At 41.1% G+C, this 26,460-nt stretch overlaps 2 protein-coding genes across 5 annotated transcripts in view; one reads left to right on the top strand and one right to left on the bottom strand.

The window, feature by feature from the left end:
• Positions 1–2,083: 2,083 nt before the first annotated feature.
• LOC101166645 (glucosaminyl (N-acetyl) transferase 4) lies at positions 2,084–8,230 on the bottom strand. The gene is made up of 2 exons (XM_004074635.5): positions 7,768–8,230; positions 2,084–5,818 (listed from the first exon to the last, which is right to left on the bottom strand). Exon 2 carries the CDS (start codon positions 5,815–5,817, stop codon positions 4,513–4,515), a length of 1,305 nt encoding a protein of 434 aa, XP_004074683.1. The 5' UTR covers position 5,818; positions 7,768–8,230; the 3' UTR covers positions 2,084–4,512.
• A 9,661-nt stretch (positions 8,231–17,891) lies between these two features.
• Positions 17,892–26,460, top strand: part of LOC101166888 (3-hydroxy-3-methylglutaryl-coenzyme A reductase) — a 12,092-nt gene continuing 3,523 nt past the window's right edge. Inside the window, exons 1-12 of one of the 4 annotated variants that reach the window (XM_023960401.2) lie at positions 17,892–18,049; positions 18,322–18,433; positions 18,717–18,926; positions 19,001–19,112; positions 20,215–20,302; positions 20,893–20,977; positions 21,305–21,410; positions 22,927–23,033; positions 23,110–23,229; positions 23,313–23,437; positions 23,517–23,773; positions 26,306–26,412. In XM_023960401.2, the coding sequence (XP_023816169.1) occupies positions 18,762–18,926; positions 19,001–19,112; positions 20,215–20,302; positions 20,893–20,977; positions 21,305–21,410; positions 22,927–23,033; positions 23,110–23,229; positions 23,313–23,437; positions 23,517–23,773; positions 26,306–26,412 (1,272 nt within the window). In that variant the 5' untranslated portion in view covers positions 17,892–18,049; positions 18,322–18,433; positions 18,717–18,761. Of the gene's footprint in view, positions 18,123–18,321; positions 18,434–18,716; positions 18,927–19,000; positions 19,113–20,214; positions 20,303–20,892; positions 20,978–21,304; positions 21,411–22,926; positions 23,034–23,109; positions 23,230–23,312; positions 23,438–23,516; positions 23,774–26,305; positions 26,413–26,460 lie in introns of all 4 variants that reach the window. The other 3 variants (XM_023960402.2, XM_023960403.2, XM_023960404.2) reach the window with 3 other exon arrangements.

The following is a 26,460-nucleotide window of genomic DNA, read 5'->3' as shown; positions in this document are numbered from 1 at the left end:
TCTTTGGACAATCATCAAGCATCAAATTTGAAGTGCGTCAAGAGGCAGCGGATGTGACTTTAATGAATGGATGTGAATGCAGAATTACGCTGAGCTCGGCAGATTTGTTTATAAGTGTTTGACTTAGAGATGTTTTTTTCTTCCTTTTTGTGAATTTTTGGCTCCGACAACTTATACTCTGAAAAAAAAAGGTAATGTAATTCAGATTGTAACAGGTTAAGTTACTGTTGTTGATTGTCTTATCCTGCAGAGATGTGCAACAGTTGCATTGCCCCTGTGTCTGGACCATTTTAAAAGCTAAGTTGCAGTAATAACCAAATCTGTTTTCATATTTGAACATTTTTAACTGAAAAAAAATACATTTTATTTACCGGTTAGGCTTAGTTAATATTTACACCAAACATTATGTAGCAGAAACTTTTTTTAATTATTAGTATAAATATTTTCTATGTAGTATATATTCTATTTTATAATACTGCTATCAATCGGCAGTATGCAAAGATATATCAATCCATAAATATGTGTACAATTAAATGATTGGTTTTGTATCATTTAGGCTTTTTGCATTTTGAGGACAAACTCATGCTTGCATAACTCTTAGAGACATTTAAATAAAAATAGCTTTATTTTAGTTTATGGAAATGTGCACAATGTGCGCTGCAGATATTAAAGGTTTGACTGATTTATTGCATTGTGGGTTTTTTTCCAAGATCACAGATTTTTCTCCATTCATGCATTTATTCCCAAAGAACAAAACAAACTTCAATTTTACAAAATATATACATATCTGCCATAAGGTTTCACATTAAACAAGCCTACAGTTAGAGTTCTTCATAATGCTAACACCTTCACACCACCACCTAGGCAAACCCGGTATAAAGCTCCTGTGAAAATTTGTTTAGCAATGACTTTTAGTCATTAAACCCATTTTAAATTGCAGAAACTGAAAATAATTTGTGCAATATGAAGTTCAAAACTCTGTGCCTTTAAAACAAGGCCTTTTTTTTTGCTTTTTTGTGCATCATGTTTTAAATAATAAATTAATTCACCATCTTTTAGTGTTTACACAGCAAGATAAAGGTAGGTGTGCCCATTCATTCAGTGTCAAAGCTTGATCTAGATTTTTTATATATTACCTTGAGAAAAGTTAAGCGAAAATTACCTTTAAAGGCAAAGCTTTCCAACCTCAGCCTTGGAATTTATCTTCCTTCTTGTTTTTGCAAGGAACCTGTCAAACATGTTGCTGATTGTTATTTTATAATTACCTGAACACTCCCTAAACCAGGTTATTATCAGTATTTAGGATGGGTAATAATAGAAATCAGAGGACTGGGGTTGGGCAGCCAAGGCCACGTGTACAGAGACAAAATGATTCCTGAAAATTAAGCTTCAAAATGCTGAACTAGTGAAAAACAAAGATTTCCTTATTTTAGAAGACCCTCAGAGTTCTTTCGTTCAGTGATATGATACATTTTTATGCAGATCTCCAAAGGGACTAACCACAGGGAGCCTATTTCTGCAGAAAAAGTCCTCTGAATGTGCGCAGTGACTATATTATTGCCAATGCTTTCATGTTCATGTTCAAGTGAAATAATAAAGAAAAGGTAAATTAGCTGATAAGAAGTACAGAAGAATCTAAGTTGAGTTTGGTTGAACAAAGAAGGCTTTAGCCTTAGCCTTACGGTAATGGTGATTGGTATAGGTATTTGTGTGTTAGTGTCTGCCACTGCATTTCTTAATAGTTAGGTGAAGGCTAGGCCATGCTTACCCAATGATTGTATTTAAAATATGAGAACGTTTCACAGTCATAATTTTATCCATCCAGCCATCCATTTATTTCCTGTTATGTCCCTTTCAGGGTCACAGGGTTCTGATGGGAGAAGGCACGGGGTACACCCTAAACAGGTTCCCAGTCTGTTGCAGGGGCACACACTCACACTCACACCTAGAAACAATTTAGAGTCTGCAAGCAACCTAAAAAATGCAATTCTTTTTTACTTTAGAAGGTTTAAATAAATTAATGTGAACAAAAACGGGCACATTGCGGGGGAATGCCAACACACAAGTACGGGACAGAAAAAGCTTATAAATTTGACATCTTTATTTCTTTCACATTGCACTTTTAACTATAGATCATCCATAGTTAGAGAAAAGGAAGCCCAACTAGTACATAGTGCTAGTCTGTAGATCCCTGACTATCATCACAGCTTCATGTCATCGTCTTCATATGACATTTTTCAACTTTTCATCTACCATATTTTTCAGGGTATAATATATTATAAAATATAAAATATATACATATTCATATACATATATACATATTTTGCATAGTTTGATTGAGGGTGCGACTTATACTCAGGTACAAGTTATATGTGATTTTTTTTTAAAAAGAAAAGGCTTATTTTTTCGTTATATTCCTTCTAACAGCCACTGTAGGTGTGTGTATCAGTATTTGGTACTGACACAAACGCAGAAGAAGAAGCACTGGCCTTGGCGTAGATGTTCAAAACGGACACCGACGATGAAAGGTTTAAAGGATTTAGTGATTTAATGTGTTATAAAGAGTTTAGTTGACTTTGTTAACATGTTCTCTATGCCAGTGATTTTCAACCTTTTTTGAGCCACGGCACACTTCAACCTTGACAAAAATCCCGCGGCACACCGGCATTCAAAAAAAAAAAAAAAAAGGAGAAACTCGGTCTGTATTGATCTACAGTCCCTCCATGATCTCACATGCATTTTTGTGATAATTTTGGCAGAAAAAGCTGGAAGCTGTAGCTGTTTTATTTTTAAGATGTAATAAAAGTTAAGTTAAAATATTTAAAAACTGATTTGTGGTCGTTGTGGTTTCACGACGTTAAGAGGAGAGAGTCGCGCACCCAGACCCTCACGCTGTCACCCAATGCATCATGGGAGATGTAGTTGAATAATCCGCCGAGCGCAGACAGACTAGCGTCTCTGAGCTTCATTGTTTTGTTCACTTGTTCCACGGTCTGACACCGGATTCTGTGGAAAGCTACACCGCTAAAGACGAGCTTTAGCTGGTATTTTTCTTAGAACTGAGCAACGTTTTCAGCAGAATTTAGAACAAGGAAGTGAAGACTGTAACCACATCTGATTGGTCAGGCTGATGACATGTGATTAAGAATCCAAGAATGATTGGTGGAGACAGTTAAAGGGGCGGGACTTTTCCTAACAGCTGAAGCTGCGGCTAAATCGCGGTACTATTCTTATCAAAATGTATTTCATAGAATTAAATAAACACAAAGAAAAAGTATTTTATGATCTTTCATATTCCTAATTTCGTAGTGTTTTATCAGGGCCTGTTTGGATGAACAAAGAGCTGAATCCTGGAGATGGAAAATGTTGTTAAATCAGTTAATGAGGGCAATTTCCCAAGGCACACTTGACCATCTCTCACGGCACACTAGTGTGCCGCGGCGCACTGGTTGAAAAACACTGCTCTATGCTACTGTTCTCTGAATAATTGTTTGTATGTATGTATAAGTGTTATACTAGACACTTATTCAGTTGTGTTACATATGGTGTTCACACAGGTCTGTTGTTGCTAGCACTTGTACTAGCACTTGTATCTGCAGCTAGAACAGTGTGAAATGTTTAAACGGTGCAATTCTTGTGAACCTCCAGGCTTTTTCCTCCAACACTTGTCATGTAATTCCAGCCAGACACAAACCGCAAGTATTAATAATTTCTCCTTCATTATTGAGTTTCAAACGATTGGTACTTCTCCTTCATGATCAATTTAGGCACTTCGTGAATTAAAAAGGACGCCATCTACTGTATACGTCACTACCAAAGCCAATTCCCTGAGAGGTCAAAGTTCAACCGGTTAAACTTTCAGTGCACGTTTTGTACATAAAGCCCACAAATGGACTTAAAAACTTGCGTAGCAACGCGTGAACACAAGAATTTTGATCGTGGAAGCCTGAAACGCACATTTCCGTGTGTTTACACAAACTTTTGGTTGGAAGCAGTCGCTCGAAGACGCGTTTTTGAGCCTGGTGTGAGAGTAGCATTATACTCAAGTGCGACTTACATACAATTTTATTTCTTATTTACTATGCATATTTTGGTGTCTGTGAATTATACTCCTGAGCGACTTATAGTCCAAAAAATATGATAATTACCTTCTGACACATTGTCTCTGAAGGTGACTCTCTTTGGTTTGCGTCACCTAGTTTTTTAGCTCAAAGATCTGTCTGCATTTCCACTGTAGTGAACCACCATAAGAGTTAGTTAAATGCAAACCAATACCCCTTTTATTCAGGCAAACCCAATTTTGCCAATTTGATCGTCCAAAACAAAGTGGACCATCCAAAGAAACAAACTCTGGACCACACTAGACCCTCAAAATACACCCAAAAAAACATAAAAATGACATCCAGTCCTTTTGGTTTTTTCAACCAAATGTAAAAATTTAAAACTTTTGAAAAATGTGCCAAAAACAGATAGAAAAAGCAGCTGGCTTACAGTTGTTTGCGATCAGTTCCTTTAAGTTGTACTCTTATGACAAGTTAAGGAAGTCCTTGTGAATAGAGATCTCTGCTTTTCTTCTAGCCTCTCTTCAAGGCACTGAATGAGGACGGGGTCCACTTTTGGTTCAAACTTATTGGCGAACCAGTGGCCGTAGTTGAGTAACCAGCGCAATTCACCACAACCATAAATACAAACGCTGCGAACATGTTCCCCGGTACACAGTGGGTATAGACTCCCCTCCAAATAGGACCACTTCACCAGCCTGGTCTTACTCATCAGATCTGTGATATCTGGCTTTTCTCTGGCCACTTCCCCGGGAAAACCCGGCACCCGCACAAGTGTGGCCCAGAAGTGTTCGTCTGGGGAATATGTGTCCTTGGACCAGTCAAAGAAATCCATGGCAATGACAGAGGAGGTCATGTGTAGTATGAATTCTCGTGAAAGCACAAAGTAGGCATTCCCGATGAACATCTCTATGCCATGAGGTGGCGGACTTTTAGCCTGATCCGTTCTTACTGGCAGCTTTTGGTATTCAAAGCTGGCGTCCTTCAGCTCATGGTGGAAACTGAATCTATCCTTCTTGATATTGGACGGTCGGCTCGTTTCTAACATGTTGGAGCCATTGAGCTTCCTTAGCTCTGACACCAGCTCCATGTTGGACTTGAGTGGGAAATCCTGGCCGCAAAGGTTGATGACGTATTTCCACTTGACCTCTGACTCCACAAGGTCATGAAGACAGTTGAGATCAGCTTGCAGTCGACTGATGCTGGCATAAAAGACAGACTCTCGCTTGCTGGCGATGAAGACGTTGGGCAGGCAGCGGGCCAAGCCCTCCATTGCGGCGGTAAACTGAGGCGTGGACTTCTGATCATAGTGTATACAGTAGACATTGACAGGCGAGTATGTGGCCCTGAGCAGTCTTTCTACCATCCACGCATTTTTATGCACAACTAAGGAATAAGCCAGAGGAAAGTCTTTCTCTTGGTCTGAAAAACACACGTCATCATAGCCTCTAATTTTGATGAATGACGGGCAATTTTCGGTGAACTCTGCAAGACTTTCATCTGTGTCTTCTCTTTCTTTGTTCTTCCTGATGATAAGAGCTTTACCAATCTCCACTGGGTCCATGTCATAAACAGCTGAACAGTTAATGTGATACTTGTGGAACGGGAGGCTCTTCAAGACTTCTGGTTGGTCCGTGGGTTCAGGAATGTTGCTGTGCTTGATGTTGACCAACAGCAGAGCAATTATGGTCAGCAGGAGGAGGGATGGGATGAACCGGTTTCTTTTTAGGCGCTGCCATGACCGTCGTGCTTTCATTCTGCAGCAAGAGAGAAGGTGGTTTAAGAGAACTGAAACTTAGCTGTGCACAGCCAATGTCCACCAATAAATAAACCCCTTTCCTTGATCTTTACGACTCATAAAACAAACTTTTAACAAAACATCAATAAACTTGAAACCTGGTCAGATTAATGCTTACAATGTAGCGTCTGCCAAATAACTAAACAAGCTGAAGACCAAAAGGAGAAACCTGAGGATTAAGATTTAGTAATATGAGAAAAAAAGCAAAGAGCCGAATGACAAATCACAACTAATTTATTAACCTCTACTAGAAATGGATGTGCTATAGAAACGTGTCATTTTACCTGTAAAAATGCTTTATTTTTTGGTTGATTCCAATTAGAGATTTTTAAATGAATGACCGATTGTGGTATTTGTATGATTTATTGCAATTTTAGATGATCAACTTTGTCCTTTGTTTGACACACATGAATAAATACACAATGCACTTTTCATGTGCTATTTATTATACGTAGTACGTCATGTGTAGTATGAACTTTCAGGGAAACACATTTATTTTAGTCCTACGTTCTACCAGGAAAATTGTTGCACGTACCAAGAAGCACTGCTATAATTTTATAGTTCTTGTGACATTTACAGTAAGGATCTGTCTATCTCTCTATAAAACAAAAAATGATTACAGATTTTTCCTCAAAAAAAAGTTTTTATCTGATAGAAAAAAAATATTTTATGCGATCTTATCACCGATATGGCTTTCAAAATAAAAAACAAGTTGGATTAACTCTAGATGACGAATGACACCTAAAAAAGGGTTTTAACAAGAAACCCAAGAATTTAAAGGTGACAAACGTTAAAATTTAATATACGAAGGATTATGCCCCCCACCCCCCCACAGTATATAAATGTTAACAGTTTTTCTAAAGGACAAAAATATAGACGTGAAGCTTTAATTACAGGCAGGACTTTGGTTTGTTTTAAATGTTCAAATTATCTGTCATTTGGAGGTTTGCACCACAAAAACAGTCAATTTTGTCATGAACTCCTGCTATAAGGTTTGCTTAAATGCAAGCAGAGAATGCAGCCGAAACTCTGAAGGTAAAGTCATTTTATGAAAAAGTTAAAAGATAAGTGAAAATCTGACCAAGGACTCAGAGAAAAGTCTCTGTAAAAGCTGAAAACGAGATCTGGTTTAGTAGTTAGAACATGGTAAAAAACACTTCTTCCACAAAAAGATACTGTTTCAGGAAATAGACGCAGATTATTTACTAATAGAAAAAAACAAGCTCATGTAAGGAGGAAGTTTGTGCATTTCTCTCTCAGTGGGGTGAACTTTTGGAATAACACGAAGGAAAATATCAAAATGGGAAAAGATCTTTAACAATTACAAACAAAATCATGGAAGTGTATACATCAGAAAACGAGTAGCCTAACGGGACAAATGTAACATGATTTCATGACTTTGTTTTGGTACTTTGATGCTTTGTTATTTCATTCTTCTGTGTCTACATGAATAATTACGTGTTCAGCATGTAAAAGTGATTGAAGTCATTTAAGTCAGATTTTCTACCAACACAGTTTTCGAGCAATGTATCACTTTCTGGTTATTTAACTATTTTGTTTAAATATAAAAAGGAAATCAAATCAAATCAAACCTCCAGATTTCAAAATTAAACGATTTCCCCTTCCTTTTAAAGTCCTTTGTTTTGACAACACAAATGTGTGTAAAGTTAATAAGAGTATTAAGACAACTGTAACTTTATGTGGCCTAGTAGTAGTTTTATTACATTTTTACTAAAAGTTACACGTTTTAGTTCACTACTCGTTACTTACCTCCTCTGATGATCAGATTAATATATTTTACAAAAATAAATCTTCAGCTTTGTATGTTCCGCAAACTTTTGTAAAAATCACTATCGATTTTTAAATGATAAAATACTTTTTTTTTAATTGGAAAAGTTTAACGCTTACCTCTCTGCGCTCGTGCGTCTTTTCCAGACGCCTCGCGCTCCGACTCATCAAGCCACCTTGAAAGTTTTGACGCGGTAGATTTCACTTTTCCTCTCGGGCGATCATCCCTCCCCCTCTGATAAGCGAAGCCGTGTGATGATGATTAGACTGCGAGGTTCGGGAGTCACAACCGAGACCTTCATGCTCCGTGACGCTCAGCCTCAAAGGTGGAGCCGACGGCCCGGATCCAGTTCGGACGGTTCCGAAAGCCGCGCCATCTGAGCCAGAATGACCCCAGCTCCGACGGTCTGACGACAAGGACGGCGCAAAAAAGAAAAGAAAAAAAGCAACCCGGAAAGGGGGAGGGATTTCCTAGACTGGTTGAAATTTACTCAGAAAAGCTGCTCCCGGTTTTGCGCGCCGCTCCAAAGTCCTTAAATGTAAGAGGAGCAGAACCACTCCTCTAAAGGTGGAGAGAGGAGTGGTCCTGCGCTCTGAGGCGCGAAGAATCACCAAGTAAAAGCAGTCAGATCAGGAAATCTGACTTAAACAAAGAAAGAAAAAAGCTGTTACCCAGACTTTGTAGCAGACAGGATGATGAGGAAGGACGTGTGCTTTTTTTTTAAAGCTGACCCTGCAAACTGTTAAGTTTAGATCCCCTGGGATGTAACTGAAATAAACTTTAATGTCCTCTTTGTCTCTGCTGACAAAAACCCAGAGCTTGTGAGGGAGGTGACGCTGACACGCATGAAAGTTCCGACACAGAGCGGAACAAAATGACTTTATCTCACTAAATCTCCAGCCAGAGAGGACTTTTTCATCTGATAACATGTGGAACCAACCACAACTCTTGTCTTTGTCAAACCTAAAACAACAACGACCGGTTATAGTCAGAGATGTCACGATAACTCACAGCAGAGTCTCTGGGACGTCCTGATGTGGTCCTGTGGCGTTCTGGTGAGAGCTCTGGCTGAAGATGAAAGGTCGGGTCAAAGCTCCCGATAGTGATGCAGGCCTGCATGACTTCTTCTTTGATTTATACAGAACACACAGTAAAGAACAATGGACTGCACATCAATTTTCAAGGCCAGGGCGGGTTACAAAAGCAGAAAACAACAAAAGACGATTTATAGGTTGTAACTGCTTTTTGTTTGCACCAGAAGAAAGTGTATAAATAATGTCCAATTTGGGCAGTTCATTCAAAGACATATGCAGTTTTCTTGCTATGTTTTATGAATATAATATTTTGTTAATATAATCAAGTGATTCGTCAGATAGCACTGTGAAGATCATGACAAAATCCAACAGGTTGTCACTAAATTGTTCTTGCTGTACTTCAGTATCACTAATCGCTTATCAGTAGCTATTCAGTGGCAGAAAACAAAATACGTAAAAAATTGATTGAAAAGAGAGAATAGAAGAAGCAAGAAGGCAAAACAGATTTTTTTTTTTCTGGTGGGGGTTTTGGTCGTCCATCATTAAATAAACGAAAAAGTCACATTAAAGGAGCCTCTTTGGGGGAAATGTCACTAAGACATAATTGTATTTATTATTTGTCCCATGTACATAACTCAAAAACAATGAAATGACCCCACACCCACCAATCTGGGCTTTGTCATCCTGTCTCAACTCTGGTTACGCCCTCATGTCGTAAAGGTAATGCTATTGTACGATGCCCGTAAGTCAAACTCAAGATGTTGGTAAGAGTCCAGCTCCTTACCGACTGTGCGCAAACGCTTTGCACACAGGATGTGAAGGTGATACTGTGTGATTGTCTACAAGATGCACACACAAACTACCCTCTGATTGTTTCACTTCCTCATTTCTAATGCCACATACACACTGGGCATGTGCGGCACGTTCAAGAACGCGCTGAATGGAGATTCTCTGACAGGCTTTTAGCATAGGGTGTTGACACTGGACTACCTGATACTAACGCATGTTTGTTGGAAGGTTTGGTACAAACTGTCAAAGCAGTGCAGATCTTGTGAATCTTGCTGCTGGCTTTTTCTTTCCCAGCTCTATTCAGATAATATGTAAGACTTGGTGTCACGTAACTCCAGCCGGGCATAAATCACAATTATTAATTTCTCCTTCATGATCAATTTTGGCATTTCTGTGAATTCAAATAGGGCGCTACCCCAACGTTACCACCACATTTGTCAAAGTTCAACTGGTTTAACTCTCAACGCCTGTTGAATGGTCGCACATTTTGTATGTAGAGCACACAAACGTACTTGAAAACGTTCATAGCGACATGTGAACGCAAGAGGTTTGAGCACAGAAACCTGAAACGTGCGTTTATATAGACCTTTTACTGGTGGTGGTTGCTGACCCCCGGTGTGAACGTGGCATCACAGCCAGGCGGGGTGCAAGAGCTGCACGAGGAGCGTGCACCTTTCACCTCAACAGCACTAGTTAGGGTTAGAGTGGGTTGAAAAAATGATTGTGCCTGCGTCTGAGCCACTTCAACCTTACCTGCCCTCGTGTGTTGCCTACGACCTGTTGTTCGCAGCAGTTTAATTCTGGACTTAGACCTTTGTTGGAGTGGAAGGCGGTCTATCGTCAGGAAGATTTGTTCTCGAGTTGTCCCTCAAACTTCTGAATATTTGAGAAATGAGGAAGGTTTCCTGGATAAGAAACGAAATAACTGTAAAAGGAAAGTTTAATAAGCTTTACGGTTTGCAGACTATTGGACGTTGTCATTGATTGTGTTCTGTTCATGAAGATAATAAAGCTTTAGGGTTCATAGTGGTCTCTAGCTATTTCACGGTTCACCTTTTGTGGGTTATAGAACGTAAATCTTGCGATTTATGTGGGGATGCTTTAAAAAATAGCTTACTGGAGATAAATAGGTGTGTCAAGGTCTGGTTTGGACAAAGTGTCTTGGATCGTCCTAATGGTATTGAGGCGGGAAAAGGCTGCAATACTTTTATTGTGACCCTTAAAGTTGAAATCAGAGTCCATAATTACACCTGGACTTTCAAATTGTTTTCTGGGTTAAAAAAGATGAGAAAAAAAGGTAAATCAGGTTGCTGATTAATCAAATTTGCATAGCAGTTTATAAATATAAAAGGGTTTTGACAAAAGTGGCATTTAAAAGGAGACGCAGAGAAATACAATGGCTGGTTAATGACAAGAACATTCCAAGAATCAGAATAAATAATGGAGGTGGGAATCTTCCCAGAACCCTGATTAGCAACAGTTCTCTGAAAAATGAAGAGACGTAGGAGGCAAATCCAGGAGACGCCATGGATGGAAACTAAATAATGTATTGAATAAACTCAAATATGAATGAATAGCTAACTATTTTTAACATGAAAACCCAAAAAGGAATAAAAAAAAATTAAAAAAATGTTTTAAAAATTACTTAACATCAACTTTAAACTATTTCCAGATCAACTTCAAAATAACCGTCTCTAATACATTAGAGACTTTAAGGAAAGCTAAAGGAAACCTGGTGTTGTTTTAACAAGAGGAAGCTCTGAACCACACACACACACATACAAATAAACACACGCATACAAAAGAACAAACACGCAAATGCAAAAATGCATAACACTTACAAACACACACACACACACACACATACACAAACACGTACACGGACGCACATTGAGACCCAGTACAGTAAATATGAAAACTGTTGCTAAGAGGTTTTCCTGCAGATTCATCTCGTCTTCCATCTGTTGATTATAAAGACGTTTTTAGAGAGACGCCCTGCAGACGTGAAAGCTGTCTGCAAACATCACTCTGTAGACAAAGATTAAAAATAATCTAAAACACATTGAGAAATAAATATCGGTCGCACGTGAAGTTTTATGAATCTGCACAAACTTGTTCATGAATTCATGAATATGAGCATGTTTGTGTTGCACTTCCTTCATTTACTTCTGCACACTATGTAACTTATTACTTTTTTCATTGCAGCTTTTTTACAATTGTTTACGCTCTAAGATAAAAATCTCCACACAATTTTTCAAAATTCGAAATCAAGATTTGCAAAGCGTTACACACAATGTCTGCGTCACTTTTTTGGTAAAACATTGCCCACAGGGATTTGAGAAACAAGACAAACCTTTCAACATTTCAGACACTGATAAGGATTGGGAGGTTACAAAGCCCCGGAGTGCCAACGACCACACAAATGAAACTCACATCCACAAGGTGTGGAAACACACGTGTGCTAATTAGAACACGCAGCACTCAGGTAGGTGTGCTGTAAAAGGCAGCAGGTGAGTTCGGGCCAAATATCTAGCACATGCTATTTTCTAAAAAAAAAAAACATGTTTTCTTTTTACAATTGTGTGTTTTATTTATTACCACAGTGTGAAACTGTCTGCAAAAGTGTCTGATCATTGAGGACTGTGCTGGTTTAAAGAAAACTAACGGCATTTTCACAGATATCTGTATATGTTTTGACTGAAATGTGTCATTTTTCAAACAATCTGGGAATTCTGCAATTTTAGTGTTCTGTTTGGATAATCGTGATTATATATTTTTATAAATGGAACCCGGTTGTCGAAATTGCGTGTAAACAATTGAAATGAACTCTAATGCATCAGCAGTATTTCCCCTTCTTGTTAAATGCCCCACCCAGCTGACTTTAGTGATCTGAAAGCCAAACCAGACTTTGGGTTCAAATGTGCTCAACTGGTGTGTGCAGCCATGCAGACCTCCCAGATCTTTATACAGAACAGACATTCAGTTAGTGCCTGACTGCACAGTGTCAGTGTTTTTTTGTGTTTATTACTGTATTGTTTTTATGGAAACTAAATATTTTCTTTTCTTCTGAACAAATAAAAAACAGAAAAACAAACTCAATCCAATCGGAAAGTCCAAGTGACTTTTAAGAGACTGTAGGCCTTTGTCTCCCCCGGCCTTACAGGTGGATTCAGGTCATTGTTTTCTTACTGAAAGATAGATAGATTGATTGATTGATTGATTGATTGATTGATTGATTGATTGATTTGATTTATTTAAGTGTCATGCACTAATGTGCCCAGCCCACACAGGCTTATATGACACGGAAAAACAAAATACACAATACATAAAGATACATCCCCATCACAAAAAAAATCCAATAACCCCCCTAATCAGAGTCTAACAGAATACAAAGTGTCCATTCTTATTGTCCATGCCTTTGACACAAAATTTGCCAAACAAAAGATTTCATTTTCAAAAACCAACGTAAAATTTTGTCTTCAGATAACCAAAACAAATCAGGACATTTCTTTTCCATGACGTCATACATACAAAGTCTCTGTTTTTCATACAAAGGACAATAAAACAAAAAATGAAATTCACAGACCTCACAGAGTCTTTCCTCCTCAGGAATGCCTTTAAAGCCTGTTCCACCTGTAGGGGGAGCACTCCTGCTCTCAGTTGAGCACATAAGGATCTTTGTCCTCTTTTCAAGTTATATGTAACATATGGCTCAGCCGAAAATGTGTCCTTAATTTGCAAATAACTTTGTAATTTTGGTTGTTGAAGCAGTTTCATTTTCCAGTCTTTTTCATAATAACCAACTAAAGTTTCCTTAACTATTCCTTAAGATAGAACTGAAACAAACATATTATGGTGATAATAGCGTGAAAGCAAATGATAATTACATAACTCTAACACTGTGTATAATTCATTTACAGGGCCTGAAAGACGTACATGATGTTGAGAAATCAGATTTATTTATTTCAAAGGGCTTTAAAAAAAGTGTTTGTAATCACTTCTCCATGTCTGGGTTCATGAAATCAGTCAGAGACTCTCCCAGTCCAGCGAGGTTCACCCCTGCAGCAGGAGCTGCGTCTGAATTATGGACGCTTTCAGCGATACTTCTGTGTCTCTGCGACCAAGGGGCTGGCCCGCATCAATCAAAGAGGGAAAAATAAGGCTAAAATTAGATGTTTTTATCGTTGTTCCAATGCAAATAAGTAAACTATCAGGAGTTCCGAAGGAGAAGGATCGGATTCCCCTCACGTTGATTTTGGACTCCACAAGCTGATCGTGTCATTGAACACGTCACAAGCCCAAAGCGGAGTCCCTGATAGGTTGATGCAACACGTCTTCTTCACCAAAGTTCAGATTTTTGACGTCTGGACATGCTGCTCCATGAAGCTCACACTTGACGGGTTTGACAATGTGCAAAGAAAACCAAAAAAAAACCAATCAATTTATCAACTGGAAAGCTGAAAACTTAACTAAAATTCAATGCTACTTGAATTTTTACTACAGGTGGATTCAGGCTGTCTGCATGTAAAAACGCTGTCAGACCTGTCTGAGGCACACAAGTGACCTGCAGGAAAAATCAAGGTTGTAGACTGCGGGTGAACCCGAACAGAGAAAAGGATCATACACGTTTTTCTACTGGCATGCTGCAGTGGACAAGTCGTATCAACACGTAAAACATACAGATAAGTAAGTGTGAAGTAGGTGAGATGCAGATGTGTCGTACGGGTTTTACATTTTTTAACCCCCTCGATTGAGCCCGTTAGAGCTGTTCATGTGATAAATGCTCAATGCACGCCCCAGACTGACTATTGGAAATGAGGTAATTAGAGTGTAGTTTGTGTGGACATCCTGTGGGCAATTACATATCATGTACACACTTTGTACGTGCATGATTGGCATGCAATCAGTAGTGGCTGCACCTTACCAACAACTTGGAGGTGGCAACACCACCAGTACATAATAAGTGAGAGCAAGTTCCACTAGCCTTAGGCTACGTTCACATCATCCTCTGCAACGTCCTCAGGCGGCTTCTTCCAATGTGCTTTATGTTGCAACAAAGAATTGTCCATCATGACGAACGAGAGTGTACTGAAGCTTTGGAGGACGAATACAAATGTACTGAGCTTCCAGGTCCAGGTTTTTTTTTTGTGTATGATTCATTTACAGGGCATGAAAGACGTAGATGATGTTGTGATACACACATCAAAAAAAAAGAAAAGAAAAAACGCTTTATCAGCTGGAAAATTGAAAACTTAACAAAAATCCAATACTACTTTTTTTCAGTAGCACCTCAACGTTCAGCTGCAGGGACCAGTGAACAAAGCTGATAAAGATAAGCATTTTATAGAAATGACAACAGAAGAAAGTGTATTTTGCAAAATGTTAAAGATTTTGTCCCCTTACTGATAATATTTAGTCTTCAGCAGTCATAAAGGCTTTAAGGTTTGCTGTTGTCCTCCCACTACATCTGTCTGAACCCTGAAACACATACATTATGACTATTTTGTGAAAGGGTCTAATCCAGAACAAACAGCTGCTGAAAACCCGTTTTGCTGTGTTTGCTGAGTATTAGCCGCAGCTCAAGTGTAAAAACGTGCAGTTTGCAGAGAGGACGGACTGAAAATAATTTCAGGTGACAAAGGAGAGAAGCAGAAAGACGGGATGTTGTTTGATGTCAATGATGGGTGGAGCTGTACAAGTTTAGCAAACCAAAATTGCTGAGTCATGTTTTGTATGAAGAATTAATTGTGCTATCTTAGATGACCCCACCCTTACATTGACGTGTTCTCCCTACCATGACAAAGGTGGAAAGATTTCATGTAATCCATGGACACCAGTGAGGTTCACAAATTATTAAAGAAAAAAGGTTCAGAGCACTGTCTAGTGGGTCAAGATGACCCAACTCCCAATGGGAAAGTGCCTAGGATAGACCAAGGGTTACGAAATAAATTAATGGAGTTTTGTGTTTTTCCACCTTCTTCCCCTCTGCTCCCTGTGACCTCACCGTCCTTCTCGGGTTCCTTTCATTTCCACACAGATACTCTTTCCTGCTGCTGCAGCTGACTTTCAATCCTCTCCTTTCCAGATCAAACTTCTTCCTCTCTAGATGTTCCTCCACTTGCTTCCTGTTCTCACTACAGATCACAGTGTCATCTGCAAACATTGTGATCCACAGAGATTCCTGTCTAACCTCATCTGTCAGTCTGTTCATCACCACAGCAAAAAAGAAGCTGATCCGCTGTGGAGTTCCACCTCCACCTTCAACAGGACATCTCACCACTGTCCTCCAGCTTTCATCCAAGTCCAGAATATCTGGAACCTTCTTCTCTGTAATTCCAGACTTCCTCATCCAAACCACAGCTCCTGTCATTGACCTCTAGATCTACAAAGACAAGATGTAGCTCCTACTGACCTCCTTTGACCTTTTCTTCTCCACAAGCTTCCTGAAAGTTAAAGTTCCATTATTTGTCACGCACCTCAGTGTGTGAAATTTGTTCTCCGCATTGGACCTTTAGCTACAGCCACGCTCAGAAACCATTTAGTGGTTTAACCCCCCCAATCGAACCCCTGCATGCTCAATGTCAACCGGGGAGGCATTGGGTCCCATTTTTAGTCTTTGGTATGACTCACAACCTTCAGTCTCAGTCTACACTCTACCACAAAGCCCCTGAGGTAATATTTATATATAGCATCTGTGGTTCTGTTTCTTTGCATGAAACCAAACTGTTGCTCAGAAAAGCTAATTTCTAAACGCAGTGTAACTTTCTTGACTATATTATGACTTCATTGTGGATCTCATCAGCTTTATTCCTCTGTGGTTTCCACAACTCTTCACGTCTATCTTTTTAACCCTTGTGCTATCCCCTGGGGTCAAGATGACCATTGACGTGTTCTCCCTACCATGACAAAGGTGGATTAAGGTGGAGAGGATGTCATGTAATCCATGGACACCAGTGAGGTTCACAAACCATTGAAGAAAAAAGGTTCAGCGCACTGTCTAGTGGGGTCTAGATGACCCAACTCCCAGGTGCCTAGGATAGCACAAGGGTTAAAATGGAATCAGAACGTTTCTCCTCCATTGCTCAGACATCCGTCATTCTCTAAGATCTTGTTTATCAGTCAGAAATTCATCTGCTGAACTCTTCCTAACCTGTGTTGCTTGTTGTCAGGACCAACTGCCTATCCACTCTTTCAACCTCTTCACTGACTTCCTCGCTTCATTCTTACTGATCTTTGCTACGTCCTGCTCCGAAACATCTACCTTTTCTCCTCTGTCCTGTCTAACATGTTCCTCATTCATCAGCTCTTTAAAGTTATACTTCCATCTTTTCATCACACTTGTGGAACCTGTCAAAACATTTCCATTCCTGTCCTTGATCACCCTAACCGGCTGCACTGGTCTTCCGCTTCCCCTGTACAAATCCACCTCTCCCTCTTTTGTGGCCAACCTGTCAAACAAGTCCTCATGCGTCCTCAGTTTGACCTCCACCTTCACCTTGTGGTGCCTCTCCCAGCATACTGATGTATTCAGTCCTCTCAAGCTATAGACACCCCGGGCATATGACGCATCTTCAAAAACACGTTAAACACTCGTTCTCTTGAATTCGCTTTTAGCACACGGTGTTCACCATAGACAAGCAGGGAGGGGCTTCATCTTTTTAATGGTTTACTAGCTCATAATTATGTTACATAATTATCAATGTTGCAGAGTTTAGGAGGGGGAGAATCCCAGAGATTGGGAACCAAGTGGGTGAATGCTCGGCTCCCCATGGTAACAAGCCAAGCCGGGGGACACAAAGCAAAACAGAGCAAGAGGACCGGAGGGAGCGAGAGAGGGTAATAATATGGAGAAGGCTATGAGGTTATGAAGGGCCTTTAAAGTAAACAGGAGGAGGTGGAGTTTGATTCTGGAGTTTATGGGAAGCCAGTGCAGCTGCTGGAGAATGGGGGGGATATGACCAAAGGATGGAGTTCTGGAGATGATGCGGGCAGCATCATGTCCACCATCTATGGTTAGAAGAGACTTGTGTCATTCCAGATGTCACATCATGCACCTTCCTCCCAGCTTCCCAGATTACTATAGCTGCAAAAACAAACAAACAAACAAACAAAAAAAACAACTCCTGATTCACCGAAGCCTGTTTAAACTTTGTGCTTTGAAGCCACACAGCATCCTCTTTCAGCTCCCAAAACTTGGCCTTCTGTTCTGCCCTGATCTTCTTCATCTTCATCACTGCCACAGTCTTTCATGGAATTTTACATATTTAGAGATAAAAACAATACGCTTTCTTGTCTTTGTTATTATTATTTATTACGATTTATAAATAAATTTGTGGAAGAAAAAGCCCCCCCCCCAAGGCTTTTACAGTTTCATAAAGGCACAGAAAACGGGAAAAAGAGGGCGTGCTCTGGGTGACTTCATTGCTGTAGCAGCGCGTGCCCAATACGCAGCCGCCGTGACGGAACACTGACGTCATCAGCCTTCCCCGTATTTCCGCTCGTTGCATCAGGGGTTATGAGTAGTGCCAACACCGGCATGGAGAGAACTGTCTGTTCCCGGTGAAAGTCACCGTTTAAAGTACGTAAATTTTACAAAGAGACCAAACAATAACTTTAGGAATATAATGAGGCCGCAAGACAAATATTTCTCTGTAAGTTACTGCGTATGGTGTTTCGGCTAATGCTAAGTAGGTAATGCTAACGCTAGCTAGTAGCTACAAAATAAAAATCGTACCCTTTCGAGCGCATATATTAAAGGGTTTTGTGTTTTCTACACACTTATTTTTCTGTTTGAATATTTTTGAATATAAATATTTTTTTATTGTGGTGCCAAACTTTAAATATTACCAGGAGATTGGTGGAGTGGGAAGGCTAATGTGGCTAAAGCTGAGGGAGTGGACTGTTACAGAAGAGAAAACCACCACTACAGTATTTTATGGAAGACTGCACAGCTTTAATTGAGGTGAATAGTCATTTAGTATTTTTAATTACTACTCATAGTTCTTAATGATGCAGAGGGGTGGTTTCTAGAAAAGCCCTTTGAGGCTAGCATGGCTAATGCTAGCACAAAAATGATGCTAATGTCAACAATCTATGTTTTACCCTATAGACCTTTTTATTTGTATAAGGTCATTGTACATATACAATTTTTTATTATCATTATATCCTTTCATTTAAATGTTAATTAGATCAGTAAGATGCCGTTTTGTCTTAAGAAGTTTTGCCAATCTTCTGTTCTGTTTTAGTTTAGACTTTTGTAACCTTAAGAAGGGCTAACGACCCCTGGGAACATGCTGGCCCGCCTGTTCAGGCTCCATGGCCTGCTGGTGGCTTCCCACCCATGGGAGGTGATAGTGGGGACCCTGGCTGTGACCGTGTGCCTCTTCTCCATGAACAGCAGCTTCACAGCCAGCAGCCAAGTGTGCAGCTGGAGCGAGTGCCCCAAAGCGCAGGAGGTGATTGCCCCTCACCACCATTGGAAATCTGTGTTTATAGATGTTTACAACAGGAGCTGTGCATTTTCTTTCAGAACGTCCACAGCAATGACTTTATCATCCTGACCATCACTCGCTGCATGGCCATTGTTTACATCTATTTCCAGTTCAAGAATCTGTTGCAGCTGGGATCCAAATATATTCTGGGTCAGTATGTTGGATGCTTTTGAGCTGGGATGCTTCACCCCAGCATTGCTTTAAATAGGTCTTAGATCAGGCATGTCCAAAGTCCGGCCCGCGTGCCAAAATGGGGCCTGCAAGGTCATGTCATTAATTCAATAATCTGTGGCGCCCAGCACCTTCTAAGAACTTTGTGCACGAATGCTTGATAACGATTGGTTTCTAAGAATTGTTTATACGATTGTTTGATCGTGGAAACGAGGGCGGCTGCTTCGAGGACAAATGGAAATTGGCTTTTTAAAATTTTGTTTTTAAATTAAAGCACAACTGTGCGCGCTTAAAATGCCAAACCGTCTGTTTTTAAGGGGTTTATTATCATGAGGCATTGCCAGACGATATCCTAACTTTGACAAACTGGGATGGAACGGTGCGAATAATTAAAGCAACTGGACATTGGTGTAACGGCACAGCAGCGTTTAAACGCCACAAAAGTGAAATACGAGGGAGCGACACTGATTGCCAAGCACGGCAAATATTTCAGCGATGGGGAATTTATTCAAGACTGCGTTGTGAAAGTGGTGGAGGACATTTGAGAAGAAGCCGGAGTTTGATCATGTTTACTTGGCTTTGAACACTGTGGTCCGGAGAATCGAAGACATTTCGTCTGATATTAAGAGACTGGTGGAGCCCAAAGAAGCAGAGTTTGTTTCATAAACCTGCGATGAAAGCACTGACGCGTCCGACACCGCTCATCTTTCTGGGTCAAAATGTATTTAGACGAAATGAAAATAATGCTGCTATAAAAAGGTTAATTTGCATTTAATTTTAGTTCAAAAATGCAGGCCCAATGGTTGGCCCTCACACGGTTACCTCACCAAATCTGGCCCTTAGATCAAATGCAATATGTCCTTGGATTTCCTGTGTGCTTGGATTACATGGATTACTTTTGTGCTGTTTTTTGAGTGCAGATTAAAACGAGATGACTATGCCTCCCCCTAATGAAATTATGTTTTATTATACAGTACAAATTTATCATAGAGTGGCAATAGTACTTAAATTAACCAAAACTATGTAAGAGATTTCTGAAAGTCTTAACAATGACTCAAATGCTTCTGCTTTCTCTCTGCAGGTATTGCAGGGTTATTCACAGTATTTTCCAGCTTTGTTTTCAGCACAGTGGTCATCCATTTCTTTGGAAAAGAGCTCACAGGCCTCAAGTAAGTTTTTTATTTTGTAGATTTAAGCTGATACCTTTGGAGGTCTAGGAGACCTTTGGATTGAAAAATACTTATCAGTTCAGACTTTGTGTTTTATTTAGATTTTATATAGATTTTTGACTTTCTTTGATTAAATTAAAGCTTCTTCAGTTTGGATTTGAGCAGCTGCGTTTCCATCACACATTTCCACAAAACTTGATCAAAATTCTAGAAATGTGGCAAAAAATTCACAATTGCTCAAGTACACCGTTTCCATTAAATCATAACTATGCAAATAAACACAAACCAACTGACACGATAAGTCATTCAAACACACTGCGACGGATGTGATCAATAAATTGTTTTACAGCAGATGCTTTCAAATTTCTGCAATGGCACTAGAGCTCATCATCATCTATCAAAGGAGACATTTTGCTACAGATGAAGCCATATTGCGAAACGGTGGTTGGTGATTTTACTGAAGAGCTGTGGATCAAACATGACACGCTCAACTTTTGATGGCCTGTGTGATGCTGCGGCACGTCTGGTGGCGCCCGCTGTGTAATACCGTCAGTTTTCACGTTCCCTCTGACCTCCTCCTTTTCCTGCAGTGAAGCTTTGCCGTTCTTTCTCCTGCTCATCGACCTGTCCAAAGCCTGCACGCTTGCCAAGTTCGCCCTCAGTTCCAGCTCTCAGGTGGGACAGCAGTCATGTTTTTGCCGCTCGGTCTGTTGACATGCATTCCAGAGATCTGATGGTTAGCTGATGACTTGATTCGGCAAAGATTTCTGGCGATTTTGGCTGCTGCCGTTGTCGGGGTTTCCTGCTGTGAGGCGTTTCACTGAAGCAGACCCCCTTCATGTTCACTGTAATCTGTTGTCCGGGCTCAAACCCACGGCAGGGGTCGACTGTAAAAACAGCCTGAGACGCGTGATGCGGCGTCTTCAACGGTCAGGTTTCTGACGGGCCTGTAAACCTGTCAGATCTGCTATCAGACCGGCTCACTGCTGCGTTTGTGTGCAGGAGGAGGTGAGGGAGAACATCTCGCAGGGAATGGCCATCCTGGGCCCCACCTTCACCCTGGACGCTCTGGTGGAGTGTCTGGTGATCGGAATCGGCACCATGTCAGGTGAGCGTTCCACCGACGATGCCGACGGACGTTGGAAACGTTCCGCTGACGGATCTGAAGTTCTAATCATCGGTTCTGAAGACAAGAGAGAGATGATTTTACCACATCTTCATAATTTTAAACCTTCTCAATGTGTGAGAAACCTGGGCGTACTTTTTGACTCTGAGCTGAATTTTATCCCACACATTAAAAATGTCGTCAAGACAGGATTTTATCATCTTAAAAACATTGCCAGAGTCCGCCCGTTCCTCTCTCTTGCCAGCACAGAAGTGCTAATGCATGCTTTTATTTTCAGTCGTTTAGATTACTGTAATGCCCTGCTCTCTGGTTTACCCAAAAAGTCTATTTCAAATCTACAGCTATTGCAGAACTCAGCGGCACGAGTTCTGACGAGGACCAGGGGGCGGAAACACATTACACCGATTTTAAAGTCGCTGCATTGGCTCCCTGTGCGTTTCAGGATTGATTTTAAAGTTCTTTTAATGGTTTATAAGTGTTTTTATGGTCTTGGGCCTTCTTATTTAAATGATATTCTTTTAAAATATGAGCCCTCGCGGACCCTGAGGTCCTCCGGTGCTGGCCTCTTAGTTGTTCCTAAAGTGAGGACCAAAACTTATGGTGAGGCTTCGTTCTGCCATTACGGTCCTCGCCTGTGGAACGGCCTGCCAGAGGGCCTCAGGGCCATAGAGACTGTAGAGGTTTTTAAGAAGAGGCTCAAGACCCACCTTTTTAATTTAGCTTTTAGTTGATTTTAACTGCTAATTTATTCTATTAGTTTTATTATAGGCTATATTCTATACTATATTTCATTTCATTTTATGCATCTTATTCTCAGTTTTTTTTATATTTATTTATTTATTTTTTATTTATTTATTTATTTTATTTTTTTTATTTTATTTATTTATTATTATTTATATATATATATTTTTAATAAATCTTATAATTTTAGTATCTTATTGTGATTTTAGCCCCAGTGTTTCTTGTGGGAGTCTTTTCTGCCAGGGTTGCCGGCTTGCCCGGTGGCTGTTGTTGCAGTTCTTGCCCTTGCTGGGGCGGCTGGGGTTTAATTTTGCAGCCTCACGGCTGTGAAGTGGACCCTGGTGTTGTCCCGGTCTGGGTTGCCGCTCTGGCGATGCTCCCGTGGCCGGGCTGGCTCCTGGTATGAAGAGATTCCCAAATGCCGTTTCCTCGCAGCAGAGCCGAGCCTTGTTTGTTTGTTTGTTTGTTTGTTTGCTTGCTTGCTTGCTTGTTTGCTTGCTTGCTTTTTTATTTATTTATTCATTTATTTATTTATTTATTTTAACTTGCATTGGTAGTCAACATTCATTGTCGTGGGTCATGTGCTTTAATGGAGGGGAGTGGGAAGGGTGTAGGGTGGGTTGGGTTTTTACTGTAATGTTGTGTGTTTTTTGTTTCTAATGTTAAAGCGCTTCGAGCTGCATGAAATGCATGATAAGCGCTATTTTATAAATAAAGTTTGATTTGATTTGATTTGATTTGATCTGTTGTTTTGCAGGCGTTCCTCAGCTGGAGATCATGTGCTGCTTCGGCTGCATGTCTGTTCTGGCCAATTACTTTGTGTTCGTGACGTTCTTCCCGGCGTGCGTCTCTCTGGTGCTGGAGGTAATGGCGATGCGTGACCTCTGCGGGCGAGGGTGGGGGCGGTGTGAATCTGACTGTTGTGTGTTTGCGTGCACAGCTGTCAAGGGAGAGCAGAGAGGGCCGTCCCATATGGCAGATGAGCCACCTGGCTCACGTCCTGGCAGAAGAGGAGGACAACAAACCCAACCCCGTCACCCAGAGGGTCAAAATCATCATGGTGGGCGCCCCGATTGCCAGTTCGACTGACCAGGTTTTGTGTTTAAACTTGATTTATCCTAATGAAACCATGTCCCCGTCCAGTCTCTGGGCCTGGCCTTGGTTCACGCCCACACCCGCCTCACAGCCGAGTCTCTGGGGAAAAACCGCACAGCTGCCGTGGAAAGACCCGACGCGACTGGATCCCTGTGGCCTCAGAAGCTCTCCAGGTGAAGAGACACACACACACACACGGAGGCGCACACACATGGAGATTGGCAGTAACACTGTCTTGTCTCCGCCCCTCAGCGTGGAGCTAGAACACGTGATAACGCTCGGCCTCGCCCTGCTTCTCGCCGTCAAGTACGTCCTCTTCGAGCAGGCGGAGACAGAGTCCTCTCTGTCTCTCAGGAGTCCCATTAGCAGCTCCCCCCCAGCCCTGAAGCCCCCGGTGGCCGAGGACTGCTGCAGGAGGGACCTCCCAGCTCCGCCGACCCGGAGGAGCTCCAGCGGTGTCCTAGCAACCAGCTCCTCTTCCTCGGAGCTGAGCGCGTCCCCAGGCGAAGGTGAGATTCATAACTGTGTCCTGCAGGTTTAATGAGACTTCAAGGTCCAGTCAGTTTCTGTGCAGTTCTGTTTAATTCTTACGGAGTCCGTGTGCTGACATTAAAAAACTAAAATATGTCTCGTTTTTAATGTCAGGACACAGTCTACAGAAGAAATTCTGCAGATTTATTCAAATAAATTAAGAAAAACATCAAAACGTTTCAGTTCATGTAAAACTTTTGTCACTGCTACTTTAGATAGACTTTATTTAGATATTACAGCCTATCAAACTACACAATGCCATCACAAATTAAACCACAACTGTTCAGTGTCAAGGCTGCAGGGATGGTGGGAAAAGCCTTCATGAAAAAGTTTCCCCAAACAAATCTGAAGATTATACAGTATCTTGCCCCCCCCCCCCTATCAGGTGGAAAAAAAGTTGTTCTGTCGTGAAAACGAGATAGCGTAACGTTTATCCCTTTGCTGCACTGAGATGGCGAGACGTCATCCGTCTTAGTTTTCTTGATTTTGTGTTTGCTGTAACCAACGCGGCACAGCTTACACGACAACTCTCAACAACAGCAAAGGAACAGCTCCCCAAAAAGTCTGTCTTAGTCAGTTCTAGTCTCTGCCTGGTGTGTGGCCGGTGTCTAAAGTAACGAGCATCAGACTAACCAGCAAATCTAATTGAGTGTATTTATGACTCTGCTGTCTTCTGAAGATAAAAACGTTGATGGTTTACCAAAAAAACACATATAAACACAGTTTTTTGGCCAAAATTCTTCACTGGTGCGAATCAACCCTCCTCCCGTTCCCCTCCTCATGCTAAAAGCTCTCTGTTTACGCGCTCTTCTGCTTGCTTACAGCCCCTCACACCCCCCCAGCCTAACACTAGCGGTGCGACAAAAATGGCGAGCGACATCAGAGATGTCCAGCCGCACATTTCTGAGACAGATTCTCCGCTCAGATCAGGGAGACTTTGATCCGGCTGATGCCTTTTCCACGTCTGCTCACTCTGAACCCCGATCTCCGAGCACCAGCCCCTCCCAATCCACGACAACATCACATTGTGATGTCACAAATTGAGGAACCGCCCCTTCAGTCTACGCTGCCAGCACAGACACACCCACTTTCTCCGTTGTGCTAGCGGTGATCGGATAAAAAAACCTCAGGAAAATAACAAAAATGTCATAAAAGATTCATTCTTTAGTGTGCCAAAGGTTAATATTTGATCACATACATGGATATTGTTTAGTATTAAAAGCTTAAGGTTCTCTAAAGGGGAAGCAGAAACAGGTAACAAACAAAAAGCAGAAACGCTCCACGGCTCGCCGTTCTTGTCCTGACGTCCATAACTTTATTTATAAAGCGCTGCTCCTGTTGCAGAACACCTCAAAGTGCTTCACCAGAGACGGTTTGATCCGTTTGAGATGTGGACGACCTCGAGAACTTCATGTCTCCTTTATTCCTTTGCTGTTTATGTTCCTCCAATCGCTGCCGTAATCAGAAGAAAACGTTTCCTGGAAGTTTTGTCCAGGTTAGAGACAAAGAGTGTGGATGACAGAAACAGCTCTGAGGAGAGGTGCTGAGTGGTTTACTGAAGAACCGGGTCCAGTTCTGGTTCTGTTCATGTTTGAGTTAAAAAAAAACATCGCAGCGGCGAAACCAGGAAAAAAATGAATGAGGCCAAAATCTCTTATGCGGCTTAAAGGAAATTGTTCAAAATCCACTAAAGAAATCAAAAGACGCATACAGGGACATCCCAAGGAAGTTTTTGAATTATTATGGGATGGACAAAAATGTGAAATTTGGCTATTTTTCACATTTTCATGCAATACGGGAAAAGAAAACCTTTGATCTAGCGATCTTTACGAAACGTCCCTCCCATGTTTCCAGGTTAAGTCTACAACCTGAACCGAAGTTCCATTGACCTTTGACCTGGGGAAGAGGCAGCCATCTTGAATATAAAAAAAAAACACACCTTCAGTACCTTTTTTACAAATTAAAATTCCTCATAAGAACTTTGATTTATTGCCTTCTAACTCCTTGAACATCACTTGGAAAAAAAAAAATGTTGGAAATAAAGTTTGTAGATTTGAAAGGTAGCGAGCTCCCAAAATGGGGAATCTGTTGCTCGCACGTTTTTTACCGGAACATTCTGGAAATGTAGTACGTGAACTGTTGGCTAAAGCTGAATGAAACCGTATGATATATAATATGAATATGTTAGGAATGTGGGTGGGGTCAACAAAAGACATCTCAGTTGCAGAAATCCAAAAGTTCACTTTCTTCTACAAATCACACAGACCTGTTCATCAGGTGACCAAAAAACAAAATGGTTGCTATGGAGATAAAACCAACAGAAGGTTTTTTTTTGATGAATTTGTCCTGTGCAGCTCTTACAGAGCCTCAGCCTGTAATGGGGGGGTCAAACGGGGACAGGTATGAGCTGCATGCAACACCGCGTTTGGCTTTCACTTCTGTTTTAAGGTGGCACGAACGTGAAGTGAAACATGAAATGACGTTTGAGAACCTCCCGTTTCTTGCTGCAGACTCCATGGAGCCAGAGCAGAGGGAGCCGGCGTCTCCCGAACCTCCGGGCTGCAGGTCGGAGCTGCGACCGCTGGACGAGTGCGCGGCCGTCCTCGCCGATCCTCAGGTGAGTCCACCACCTCGGAAGGCGTCACTCCCCTCTGGGCTTCTCGTT

Source organism: Oryzias latipes, chromosome 12 (assembly GCF_053564925.1).
Source record: "Oryzias latipes strain Hd-rR chromosome 12, Olatipes_Hd-rR_3.1".
In the NCBI taxonomy this organism is placed as follows: domain Eukaryota; kingdom Metazoa; phylum Chordata; class Actinopteri; order Beloniformes; family Adrianichthyidae; genus Oryzias; species Oryzias latipes.
Note: the sequence above shows the minus strand (reverse complement) of the source record. Positions and strands in the feature narration are given on the sequence as shown.